The 13293-nt window shown below is 46.6% G+C and overlaps 2 protein-coding genes across 2 annotated transcripts; one reads left to right on the top strand and one right to left on the bottom strand.

Moving 5' to 3' along the window:
- Positions 1 to 510: 510 nt before the first annotated feature.
- On the bottom strand, positions 511 to 3166 carry LOC109758468 (BTB/POZ and MATH domain-containing protein 3). The gene is made up of 3 exons (XM_020317326.4): positions 2879 to 3166; positions 1552 to 2779; positions 511 to 1044 (listed from the first exon to the last, which is right to left on the bottom strand). Exon 2 carries the CDS (start codon positions 2770 to 2772, stop codon positions 1573 to 1575), a length of 1200 nt encoding a protein of 399 aa, XP_020172915.1. The 5' UTR covers positions 2773 to 2779; positions 2879 to 3166; the 3' UTR covers positions 511 to 1044; positions 1552 to 1572.
- A 1647-nt stretch (positions 3167 to 4813) lies between these two features.
- Positions 4814 to 5347, top strand: LOC141023093 (uncharacterized). The gene has a single exon (XM_073499404.1). The coding sequence runs from the start codon at positions 4814 to 4816 to the stop codon at positions 5345 to 5347; it is 534 nt and encodes a 177-aa protein (XP_073355505.1).
- Positions 5348 to 13293: the final 7946 nt, after the last annotated feature.

Genomic DNA, 13293 nt, shown 5'->3' with positions numbered 1-13293 from the left:
ATACTTGTCGGAGAGATGGATGTATCTAGACGTATTTTAATTATAGATACAACCATTTCTCCGGCAAGTATTTCCAGATAGAGGGAGTATTTATTTCGCAATCTTCCTTTTGAAATATATCCCCGTCTGTTTTTTCAGGAAAGATCATTTGATGCAATAAATAAATTTACAATGTTTTTACTGTGTCCGAGAATGCTTATCATGCGGTAGAGTTGTAGAAATAGAAGGCTGAGTTTCTGGATTTTGGTTGTGTGGTCAACATGAACATGGAAGAGGAGAAGCTTATCTGAATTTGGGGAGCAGTGTTACAATCGAACAAGGCATCACAGCAACTACCTCTCCGTGCACTGAACAATGAGCAGCTTTTGGACGACCTGTTGTTAAATAACCAGAGTAGATGACCACAACAAAAGTCAATTGCCTGTGCAAATACGCATCGTCCACGCGCTCTGCCATCTTCATCTCCTTGCGTTCAATTGACATGAGGTAAACGGAAAAGGAAGAAAAGAATGGTTTTAACACCTGAGTTTGACTACTTTCAACTGGGTCAGTACATACATACATATAGCATCTCATGTGAAATTAACACACGTGGTGAAAAATAATTTACCAGCATCTACAATTCATTTCCGGAATAAGACACAGATAATAGTACTAGAAGCATTTTCCAGTTAGTGTGTGGTCTTCAGAACCAGCTGGTGTTTGGCCTTGAGGTACGGGGAGCCCTCGGCGGCATTCAGGCCAAGCAGCCCCAAGCAATTCTCCTCGTTTCTTTTCTTCACCAGGACCAGTTCCAGCAGTGAGTGATTTTCTGCTAGCTTTTGCCTCCAGGGTAAGGATGCAGAGCGGCGTCCCGCTAAGGCGACAGCCTACTAGTGCAACTTCAACAAACCCGTGTAACTCAAGCTAGAACTAATTTCTCTTGAGATTAACTACGAAGCGCGCCGCTTACACCCCTGCCCCAGGACCAGGAGTGATCATATCTCGTCACAGCATCTCCGGTGGGTATTAGTGCATGCACGTATCTCCATTGCTTTGCTTCCCCTGAAAACAGAAGCAGATTTCGAAATCAACCATGAAAACGATGCTCATGTAAAGATGTTAATGCAACAGTGGATGTCAGGATTATTAATGACTAATAGAACAAGCATCAGCATATCGTGTAAATCACACATAATACGGACTCATGGCTAACCCAGACCAGGGATGTCTAGAAATCACAACTTCAAAGGACACTTTCAGGCTACTAGAAAAACAACAAATGCAAGTATGACACAATCAATGCACAGAAATATACGAGGACTAAAAGACTAGCGGGGAACTTGCACATTGCTGTGATGCAGATCAATGTTGATGCTTGCACCTGAATTGATAAACTATCCATTCTATGAAGAGATAGTTTGTCCATATGTTGGATTCTTCAGATTCAGCATACAGAAAAATTTCTTACAGTGAAGAGAGAAAAGCAAAACACACACAGAGACTACCTTCTCTCTAGAGGATCCCATATATGCAGCTTAGTGTCACTTGAGGTCAAAGGAATATGCGTACCATATATATGCAGAGTGAGCATTACTTCCGCCTTGAAGCAATAAGCTTGGCGATGAACTCGTTCAGAACAGAGGGATATGTCGTGATTATATGCTCCCAGCCATTAGTCGCCATTACTCTCTTCAAACGCGAGGGAGACTGGACTTGGATAAACTCCAAGCACGCCTCTTTCAATCCACGACAATGATGCTTCTCAGCTAGAGCAAGAGTGGACGCCACCGAGCTCACACCTATCCGCTCAGATAACCGCTTTTCACAGATGAACTTGAGCCGCTGGAGATCATATCGGTCTGCCGCTACCAACAAGTCCTGCAGCCAAATTTCATGCTCATCTTGTCCTGGTTCCACAGCTTCTGACATTTCATCTTCATCTGCTTGTTCTTGTTCCTCAAAATCTATCATGTGATTCTCCTCCATGATGTCCTTGTACATCTCAGGGAATGAGTCTGTGTAGACGAAGCTAAGCAAAGCCCTGAACACTTTTGCTTCCATGTCTTTGATCTGTATGATGCTGGACGTGGCAGTGCCCTCCTTCATGGGACCAAAGAGTTGTGCCCTGAACACTGTGGATCGGGCTGCGAGCACGCAGCGGTGTGCGGCGAACGTCTCACCGCCGACCTCAAATGCCACATCAGCACCAAGCTTATCATCAAGGAGATTGCTAAAATGCTGGTGTATGTCAGGCAGGGTGCCACCGGCATCATCCTTACTTCTGGGGTCCTTGCAAACCATGATGTCGCAACGGATGGTAAAACAATCACATATCAGATCCGGGGACTGCTCAAGGGTGCGTCTTCTCACGAACTTGCCGATGCCCCACATTGGAACGCTGCTGGAGAAGCTGTAAGTTTTAGTTCCACGAATGTACGTTGGCATCTGCTTCTCGACCTGGTTGATGAGACTGAAACTGAACTTCACCTCCACTTCCTCCTCGTCGACATCGGAGTCATAGAGAAGGGTCAGATAGACGGAAATGTAGTCGGCGCAGCTCGGGTCCAAGCCATTGGGGTAGTACTCGAGTAACCAATCGTGGTCTCCTACTACAAAATGACCAGAGGTGATGTTCTCGCCGGTGGGGAAGAACTCTTTGGTACGCGAGTAGCCCTTGACAATGAGCAGGTGGTACCCGGCGTCCACACCGGCGCTGGCGTAGACGCCCGACATTTCGCAATGGCACTGGTTGTGTCCGTCGAGGACAGTTACGCCGGCGAACGACGACATGACGAACCTGCAACGAGGTCGCCGAAAATCTATCTACTCAGTCACCATTCACATTCCTAATAAGTTTCGGAGTTGGGAGTTGGGATCAATGGGCTGAGGGGCGAACCTGGGATTGCACCCGCGGCCGCACGGAGTCGCCGTCGCCTCACTCGCTGCGCCGCCGACGCCGAGGCCGCTTCTCCCCGGAAGGAGAGTTTGCGGCGAGCTGAGGGGAAAACCTGGTCACGTCCTGCGGCCGCACGCACCGCACAAAGTCGCCGCCGCAAGACGAGCCTCCACCCGCTGCGCCGCCGCTCCACTCCCCGGAGACAGAGTTTGCGCCGGCGGCGGCTCGTCTGCGTGCGACCTGGGCCGGCCTACAGCTAGCTAGGGTTGGTTAACAACAACAACAACTCACCACGTCATTGGGCTTGAAGGCCCTCAGTCCACGAACTGCAAAGCCCATCGCTCAGGGGATATTATTTTATTCAGTGTAAATCAAGCTGAATTTTCAACAACAACAAAAAGAGAGAGAATATAATCCAGTCAAAAAATGTGCTATATCACATTAGAATTTGTATTTATGGAATTCCAAACAGCACTTGACTGATTTTCTTTTATCACCAAAAAAATGTTTTTCTTAACTGAGGTTAAAACTTTCTGCATCTGTATTTACATAAACTCAGGGTTGTTCTTTGCGTTCTTTTTTTTCCGACATGTTAAGAGCCACTCGGGCGCGATTTGGTCTCTATGCACTGGTTAGCTGCAGATGCTACGAGAGGGGCGTTTTGGCTCTGGGAGCATTTGCTCCTGGACGAACAGTACCGCAAAAAAAGTGGTCAAATATTTTTTTTTATTCTGAATTTTTGTGTGGATATTTGTGTTAGTGTCGCAACTATGCTTGACAATTTTCAAGTGAAACGGGGTAGTAGTGTTTCGTCGGTGAAAAAACAAATTTAGGGTAACATTTGGTGTTTAAAAAAAATTTTTTCATAGGTCCAAATGTTTAACATTTTTGCCTAAAACTTTGCAGGTAGTATTTGGATGTGACTATAAATACATAAAAAATTGTTGGGACTTTTATTTTGATATTTCAAAAGAAAAATCCAGCATGTGCTCAACGGAGCCCAATTGAATTTTCACAGATGCTGCTTACTACTACAACACTAACAACTCCAACATAGAGGATGGAGGTCACGAAGACACTTGTCCCCGGATTTGAACAACATTTATTGCTTTCATCCCTTAGTTAGGGCATTTTTAAGGCGGACTCATAAACCTTCCGCAACCGTCCGGACCGCGGAAGCCACCCAACACAATCCTGTATCGGCTCGCAGGGTGGTCCGGTAAAACAGAGAAAAAGTGAGGGAGGTTTGCGGGAGTCCGGACACGCGAAACGGACGAATCCGACACCCCAGGCCCACCCAAAACCCTTCCCGGACCCCGCAACTCCATCCTCCCTATTCTCTCTCCTTCCTTCTTTCTTTGGACCCGGCGACTCCATCCTCCCTATTCTCTCTCCTTCCTTCTTTCTCTCTTGTCGTCGTCGTTGCTCCACCACCCAGGCCACCAGGCCACACCCCTGCCAAAAATCTGCGTCTTCGTCACCTCCAGCGATCCAGCAGGGCTCCTCGTAGCTTCTCCTCCGTCTTCGTTCAACCCCCTGCCCTCCGACCGCCCCTTTCAACCCCCTGCCCTCCGACCGCCCCGCAAGGTACCATCATCTACCATGCCCGACAACTGTTCGATGAATCGCTGGAGCTGAAAACAGTTGTCCCTTCTTTTTTGTAGCAATGGATTCCGATTTGGAGTACATATACGAGCAGTATGTTGATCCATTGGATGGCTCGTCGAACGAGGAGGAGTACTCCGATGAGACGGCGATAATGTAGGCGGTCATTGAAGACGCGGAGCATGCGGAGGAGCATGTTCTCAATTTCAAGGGCTCAATCAAGGGCCATCGAGTTCTCAACCACAACAGGGCGCGCGGGCATTTGACACTGATGGCCGACTACTTTTCCCCGATGCACTCTTCGCTGACCATTTTCGCCGGGGTTTTCGGATGCGCAAGACCGTCTTCGATCGTTTGTACCAAGTCGTCCGGTCCTACGATGACTACTTCATCCTGAAGAAGGACGTTGTGGGAATGATTGGCTTCTCTGGTTACCAGAAGTGCACTGCCGCGCTCCGGATGCTTGCATATGGCACGGCCACTGATTCGTGGGACGAGTACCTACGGATGTCTGAGAGCACGTGCAGAGATGCCATGATCAGGTTTGCAACTGTCGTGGTCGAGGTGTTCGGACCTCAGTACCTAAGAGAACCAACAGTGGCAGACACCGGGAGGCTCCTAGCAATCTCAGAAGCAAGAGGGTGGTCAGGTTTGCTTGGATCTCTTGACTGCATGCATTGGAAATGGAAGAACTGCCCGAAGGCTTTACATGGGCAATATCAGGGTCATGTTAAGAAGCCCACCATCATTCTTGAAGCAGTTGCATCACATGATATTTGGATTTGGCACGCTTTCTTTGGCATGCCCGGGTCTCACAGACATCAATGTGCTGCAATGATCGCCGTTGTTTGTGAGGCTGACTGAAGGAAAAGCTCCTCCTTGCCACTATATTGTCAATGGACATGAGTACAACACGGGCTACTATCTGGTTGACAGTATCTATCCTCCATGGGCTACCTCTGTCAGCACCATCTCAAATCTAGTTGGCCAGAAAAAGGCTCACTTTGCCCAAAGACAAGAAGCAGCTAGAAAGGATGTCGAGACGGCATTTGGAGTTCTTCAGGCCCGTTTTGCAGTTGTTCGTGGACCTACAAAACAATGAGATCCGGAGACCTTGAAGGAGGTGATGACATGTTGTGTGATCATGCACAACATGATCGTCGAGGATGAGGGTGACGATGCTGCCGCAGCTCTGGAATTTGAGAATATAGGTGATCCTATCCAACTTCCGGACCAAAATCCGGCTACGTTTGAGAAGTTTATTCAAATGCATCAACAAATTCGGCATCGACCAACTAACGAGCAACTCAAGGAAGATCTGATTGAGTATCAGTGGGCGGTGAAAGGGGACAACAATGTTGGGATGCAAAATATTCGAACTTTTTTAAATTTTAACTAGTGCCGCATGCGGATATTTGAATTTCTGTGCCCTTTGCATACGGCTACTTGATTGTGCGGACTGGAAAAAAAATCCAGAAGGCTGGATGTATGCGGCTACGACGGGATGTCGACCTCCCGCATCCGCGTCCGTGGACTAATTCCCCTATCCGTGGACGGATGCGGGAGGGTTTTTGCAGGTTGTCGTTGGAGATGCCCTTAGTGCCGGTTCATCTTGAGGAGTGAATAGCATAAAACTACCACTTTTCGTCCTATTGTTCCAAAAAACTATCACATTTTTGTTTGTGACTGATAACTACCGAAACCTGCGTCGGCTGTTTCAAAAAACCCAAAACGCCCGTGGCTAAGAAATTAAACCGGTTTATGACAAGTCGGGCCCGCACCTAAACGAACCGTTTGTTTGACCGTTCCTTTGACCGTTAACTGACATGTGGGGCCCACATGTCAGTTATCTCTTCCTCCTCCTCCTTCTTCTCTCCCTTATCTCTCTCTCTCTGCCAGCCGGCAAGCCTTCCGGCGGCCGTAGCAGAGGCCGGCCTCGCCCACGACGGCAGGAGGCGCGCGCTCCAGCAGCGACGCAGGCCGTCCGCGGCGAGCTCGAGGGAAGCAGAAGCGAGGTCGAGGTGCTCCTGCACGAGCTGCCCACGAGGCCACCGTGCTCCGCGTCCATGGCATCGGTGGCGGCGCTGATGCGGGCAGGGGAGAGACCGTGGAGTGTGGTGCCGCACTCGTGGGGTTGCTCCGGTGCTCCAGCCACGCGCCCTCCTTTCCCATCTCGAATCCCCTCCGTAGTTGTGGTCAACGCTCGGGTCCGAGCTCCCGAGGCCGGCCGCCATGACTAGGCTCAAGCTCGAGCTCGAGCTCCTGCCTCGCGAGCTTCCTGGCCTGCACTTCCCACGCCCGCAAGCCCGCCTTCTGCGCCCAGCCGCAACGGCCATCGCCGGTGAGCGGTGCTGCCCCCTGGCGCCCGTGGAAGGAAGCTCCACGGTGGCGCCATGGCTGCTGGTCGCGACAGAAGGGAGCACCACGCGCCGCCCCGCGACGGAAGGGAGCTCCACGGCGGCGCCATGGCTGCTGGCCGGTGACCCTCACGGCGGCTGCTGGCGCACGGCCACGGGAGGGACCCAATTGCTTTTTTCAAAAGTTTACAGGGACCCGATTGCGTTTTTGAAAAGTTTGCAGGGGCCTGATGGCATTTTTGAAAAGTTTGCGGACACTGACATGTGGGCCCCACATGTCAGTTAACGGTCAAAGGAACGGTCAAACAAACGGTTCGTTTAGGTGCGGGCCCGACTTGTCATAAGCCGGTTTAATTTCTTAGCCACGGGCGTTTTGGGTTTTTTAAAACAGCCGACGCCGGTTTCGGTAGTTATCAGTCACAAACAAAAATGTGGTAGTTTTTTTGAAACCATAGAACGAAAAGTGGTAGTTTTATGCTATTTAACAGAGGAGTACGTCAAGAGCATCAACGCCGCTGTTCCATGAGATGAGTTGTTCCATGGTGACTGTAGTTGTCTTTGCTTTCTCTTTTCTGGAAAAGAGACTGAAATGTCGTGTTCTTGTGCAGATTGAAGCATGGAATTCTAGGGTTTGCAAGGACTTATATCCTGAGAGGAGCTAAAGGATAAGCCCGCGGTGCATTTATATGGCCGGCTTGAATTTCGCCATCTGAGTCCGTTTTTCATCAAATTCACTGTATCCGAGCCTCGTATCAGATTGGGATAGCAGGTTAGGTTTCTTTCTGGGTTTGGCTGTCCGGACGGTCAACACGGAAGAGGTGAAGCTTATCTGAATTTGTGGGCGGAGCGGAGCGGTGTCACAACTGAACAAGGCAGCAACTGCCTCGATCTCTGTGCACTGAACAATGGGCAGGTTGCAGATTTCTTTTTCTTTTTCTTTTTTTTGTCGATGGAGGTTGTAGATTTGGATGACCTGTAATAATAGTTAAATAACCGAAGTAGATAGCCACGGCGAAAGTCAATTGCCTGCGCAAATACGCATCGTCCTCGCCCGTCTTCATCTCCTCGCCTTCAACTGAGAAGACAGAATGACAGAGGAAGAGAGGAATGGTTTTAACACCTGAGTTTGACTATTTTCTACTGGATCACTACAAACATAAAACATAGCATCTCATGCGAAATTAAGACCCGTGGTGAAAAAACTTTCACGAGCGTACGTCTATATAATTCAATCCCGGAACAAGATAGGGGTAAAAAGTACCAGAGGCAAAAAGTGAAGGGCAAGAGGGATAATGAACGAATCCATCATCTTCTTTGCCCGTGAATTTGGGTATATATACGTGGACGAAAGTGCACATTCGCTTAAACGATGAGCCACACATTGCTTAATTAACAAGCAACTACTAAATCCAAAGTAACTTAATTAACAAGCAAGTAATCATGCCCTTAACACACAGGTCGATTCGACTGCGTCTTTATCAACAGAAAGAAATGATTGGCCTTTGCCTTTTTTAGTTTGGATGAGAGCTGGAACAAAGGATATCCAATCAACAGCAAAAGGGAGCGTTCAAGAGCGAATCTGTGCTCACCATCATGCAACTTGTCACATCACATCCATGGTGCAGTACAGGGATAAGCATGGATCACGTTGCAATCCACCGTGTCACGTCCCCAAGCCACAGGTTGTCGCAATTCGCGCACAGGAGCATATGCTGAAACTTAAATTAGAGGCGCAGATTTCATCCTGTTTCAGGGCACCAGAAAATGTGCTTCCTTCTATTTTTTGTGGTGTAGGTGTGACAGGTGAGTCTATGTCAGTGTACCTGTCCGATCTCTTTAAAAAATTGTGCTACAATCCCCGGTTTACTTTAAAGAGTGCAGTGGTGCAAGTTTTGTTGTTTTTAATTCCTGATATACAAGAAACAGACATGCATAAATTTACATATATCGATGGCTGTTGGTCGTGAGCACAAACTATTCAGAAAACAATTTGGAAAAAAAAAACTCAGAAAACATAATAGGGGTATATTTGTAAATTTTAGACCAGCTCGGAATTGTCATGTGGACATTTTTTGCGCCGTCTAGCTGGTTTTTGGAAAACCCGTCAGCCACTTAACGAAGTTTAGGGTGCTAGTTTTTTTATTTAGAATCAACGTTCTTCAATAAGCAGTCAAGTTTCTCTAAAAAATACTCCCTCCTCCAAAAATTTAAACTTTGTACTAAATCAGCGGCACTTGTTTTAAAATGAATGGAGTATTAAACAATCAAGGTCACTGGAATGTTGGCAGCAGTTGGTGGTCAGAGAAGCCACACACGACTGTCAATTATATCATGAAGGGCATTTAGCTAGGCGGAACGATTTCTACATAGTTTCTTCTCACGTCACTCTCATAGTTCTCAACAAAGCAAGTAATCTTATTTGTTGAGGTTTCTAGTACTCTCTTAATCATAATTGATGTACCGGCGGCCCAATCCTTCGATGAGACAGAGTGGGGAGATAACTACCGATTTGGTGGATTTTGATCTTGACGATCAAGCTATACCGTACCCGATGATATGATTTGGAATCGCTAAGCCAATCTCCAATTAATGATAATATTGTCGTAGGCACGATCAACCTGAGCAACGAAGGTCGAGTTTCTGCGGACAATCGAAGAACCGACAAGAACTATGGTGAATTGCAGTCTGAAATCATGGATGATAGATTAAGCACACGAAAAAGATGAACGAGTTGGAATTCCACTATGGGTCTAACAAGAGAGTAGGCGTACACATTTCATAAATACAAATTGTTTCAATAGCTAAACAATACAATGAAACACGCCTAAAACCTAAGCTAATGATGTATTATTAGAGGAGCGCGCCAACGTGTCGATGTCCCCTAGCTGATGGAAAACTTGATCAACATCTCATCATGCGGATGCCTACTTCCTTGGTTCCCTTGTTGCAGTAGAAAATGTCCAACTAGGGGTAACTCTGACGGGATCACCAATCAGACGACACCAAATGTCTGCAGATATGTTCGAATGTGTTCTCGGACGGCAGGTTGGGCGTTGGCCGGCCATCCAATCATAGTCTCAAATCTGACAATGGATTATAATTGACAGTGGCTAGGCGGACCGAGGAAAAAAGAGGTGAATGGGACATATGGGCTATGGGAAGATGTGGCCCAACTAACAGTGGGCCAGACGGACATCTAGACATCATGACTACCCTATATGCCCATAGTTTGGTGCTGATTTGGGTGTTTTGGACGCCTGGATCGGTCCGGATAAATTTGATGACTTCTATTGGATGGCTTAAAGTGACTAGGCTCCTCAGTCCGGACATTTACGGGCGATTTGATGATCCACATTGGAATTGCCCTAAGCATTCACCACGTGGCTGCAACACACATGGGCCCACGACCCGCCTCTTTGCATTAATAATTGGCATGCATGTCTTCTACTCATTAACACACCTGGGCCAACAAAAACACATGGAGTACATCTTTCGTCTATACTAATCCTTTCTAGTACATCCTTCAAATCATTTGTTCCTGAATACAAGAAAATTATCGCATGGAGGTAGTATTATATTCTTGTTAGTAAAATCCTATTTACTAAGGAACAAAGTACGTGCCCATTTAATTGGCACGTACGAGCTCCATCATTGGTACTTGTGAGATTGCGACTTTAGGTGTGGCATGGGGTGTAACTGTGGCAGAACGAGCTCCATCATTGGTACTTGTGAGATTGCGACTTTAGGTGTTAGCATGGGGTGTAACTGTGATAGAGATATCCTTACCCCTTCCCCCGATCTCATGAATCAAAATCTCCCTCGACTGTAGCTCATCATTCCCACTCAAATATTGTTTTAAATCTGCAATGTTAAATATGGGACTAACCCCAGATTCTATAGGAAGATCAAGCTTATATAAATTATTATTTTTTGCCACCTGAAATGATCCATCCGCACGAGACATTAATTTTGAATTGTGTAATTTCTCAAATGCAATCACACTAAATCACCTGGCTCAAACACGATGCCCTGACTACCAGCAAGTTCATACTTGGCAATCATGTGTCTATATTTTTCTTACTTGTCTCATGTATCTTTAATGCTAACTCAGTGCATTCTTTATGATCAAGATTTACCTTCTCTGAAGATGGAATAGGTAATAAGTCAATAGGCACACGAGGTATAAATCCATAAGCAATCTCATCTAAAAAATGGCATAACTTTGTGGTAGAATGAAAATGATTATAAGCACACTCTACATGAGGTAGACATTTTTTCTACATCTTTAAATTCTTTTTCAAGACAAGTCTGAGCATATAGTAGACAATGTACGATTAACCACCGCATTTTGACCATATGCTTGAGGATGACATGCAGTACTAAATAAAACCTTATTCCCCAATTTTGTCCACAACACCCTCCGAAAGTGGCTAAAAAATTGGTGTCACGATTAGAAACAATTCTATTTGGCACAAGATGTGAACGAACTACTCTAAAGAACAAATCAGCAATGTGAGTAGCATCTTCACTTTTATGACAAGATATAAAATGTGTCATATTAGAGAAACTATCGGCAACCACAAATATCGTTTCTGTTATCACAAATACACTATCCAACCCTTGTCTTGTCCAAGGCATTCCTAATACAAAGTCCATGGATATATCTTCTCATGAAGAGCTAGGAACAATGAGAGGCATATACAAAGCATGTGGATTTAATCATGACTTAGCTTAGCTTTTTGGCGTGTCGTGCATCGTGCAACATAACTCTCCACATCTGTTCTTATTTTCGACCAAAAGAAGTTATCAACAAGGATGCCTTCTGTCTTCTTGACACCAAAATGTCCCACGATCGAGTCCTCCATGCACCTCCTGTAATAACAAAAGACAAACAAAAATATATGGGATGCATAGCTTATTAACACGAAAAAACTGTCATTAACGACGAAGTTACTCCAAGTTCTATCCTCTCTACAATCGAGTAATATATATTTAAACTGACACTATTAGCATATTGTTGTTTTATAGTTTCAAGTTCAAAAAGATTGAAATCTAATTGTGATAACATGGTATAACGTCTAGACAATGCATTAGGAGTAAGATTTTTTTTTCTTCTCTTCCTTTTGGAAATGCAAGGTTGCGTTTCGAGCTTTTACTCTCTGGTCAACATGGAAGAGATGAAACTTATCTGAATTTGAGAGAGCAGTGTTACAATCGAACAAGGCAGCAACTACCTCTCCATGCACTGAACAATGAACAGGTTGTAGATTTGGATGAGCTTTGGTTAAATAATCAAAGTAGATAGCAACAGATAAAGTCAACTGCCTGTGGATACGCATCGTTCATGCGCTGTGCCATGTTCATCTCCTCGCCCGCGTTCAACTGGGAAGAGAGAATGAAAGAGGAAGAGAAGAATGGTTTTAACACCTGAGTTTGACTTCCCGCTAAAAAGAACACCTGAGTTTGACTATCTTCAAATGGATCAGCCCAAAAGAATATGACATTTGCAATTGAAATTAACGCACGTGGTGAAAAAAACGTCACCACCATGTACGTATAATTCTCTTCCAGAACAAGACACGGATAAGAGGACGGTCATATTGGTCTCATTTTTTCAAAAAGGAGGATTACCCGGCCTCTGCATCGATGCACATGGTCATCTTTATTAATTATTCACTAGAGTCTAAAAAAATGGATACAATGATCAACCAGAAGCCATCTTCTAGGTGAACAAAATCGCTACACCTACAAGTATACAGATGTGCCATGTCCGCATAACAGATACAATCTAATCTAGTGGTCTTAATAACATCGGGACTGGGTGTCCCATAACGTGCACCGCCTGCGCATGCTCTAGGATCCGCCGCCATCTTCCGCCATCCCGTCTTTAGGAGGAATCACTGCAAAGATCCTGCAAGTCCCATCTGCCGTCGACGTCACCATGACACCAGACAGCGCCACCAGCCTAAGCGCGTCGATCAAACCGCGTCCAACACTGAGACTCCACTGCTCCACGCCACCGAGACCCACCATCTTCAATGCGGTCGATGTAACACCGCTTCACCTGTTGGCCTCTCCAGTGAACCACTGCTCCAAGACGATGCCCCCAGGAGGGAGAACGGCACCAAAGTCTTCGTCATCATCCGATCCGAGAGATCCAGATCTAGGGTTTTCCCCGGAACAACTGCCACCTGCAGGAAGAGGGGCACGCCATCTGCAACTGTCGGCGTACCCAAGCGGTGCCCACCGCCGCATAGCTCTCACGACGACGCCAAGAGCGTCGTCGCCGCCCTAGGGTTTTCACCCGAGAGACCGTGATGTGGGAAAAGGTGGGGCGGACCCGAACGATGTCTCCAGGAGGAAAAACGGCACCCTCGAGTGTCGTGGCCGACAGGAGCCGACCTGAGAATTATCCCAATCCGGATCCCCACCTCCCGCTCCGTCCCAACCCGG

Source organism: Aegilops tauschii, chromosome 5 (assembly GCF_002575655.3).
Source record: "Aegilops tauschii subsp. strangulata cultivar AL8/78 chromosome 5, Aet v6.0, whole genome shotgun sequence".
Classification (NCBI taxonomy): Eukaryota; Viridiplantae; Streptophyta; class Magnoliopsida; order Poales; family Poaceae; genus Aegilops; species Aegilops tauschii.
Note: the sequence above shows the minus strand (reverse complement) of the source record. Positions and strands in the feature narration are given on the sequence as shown.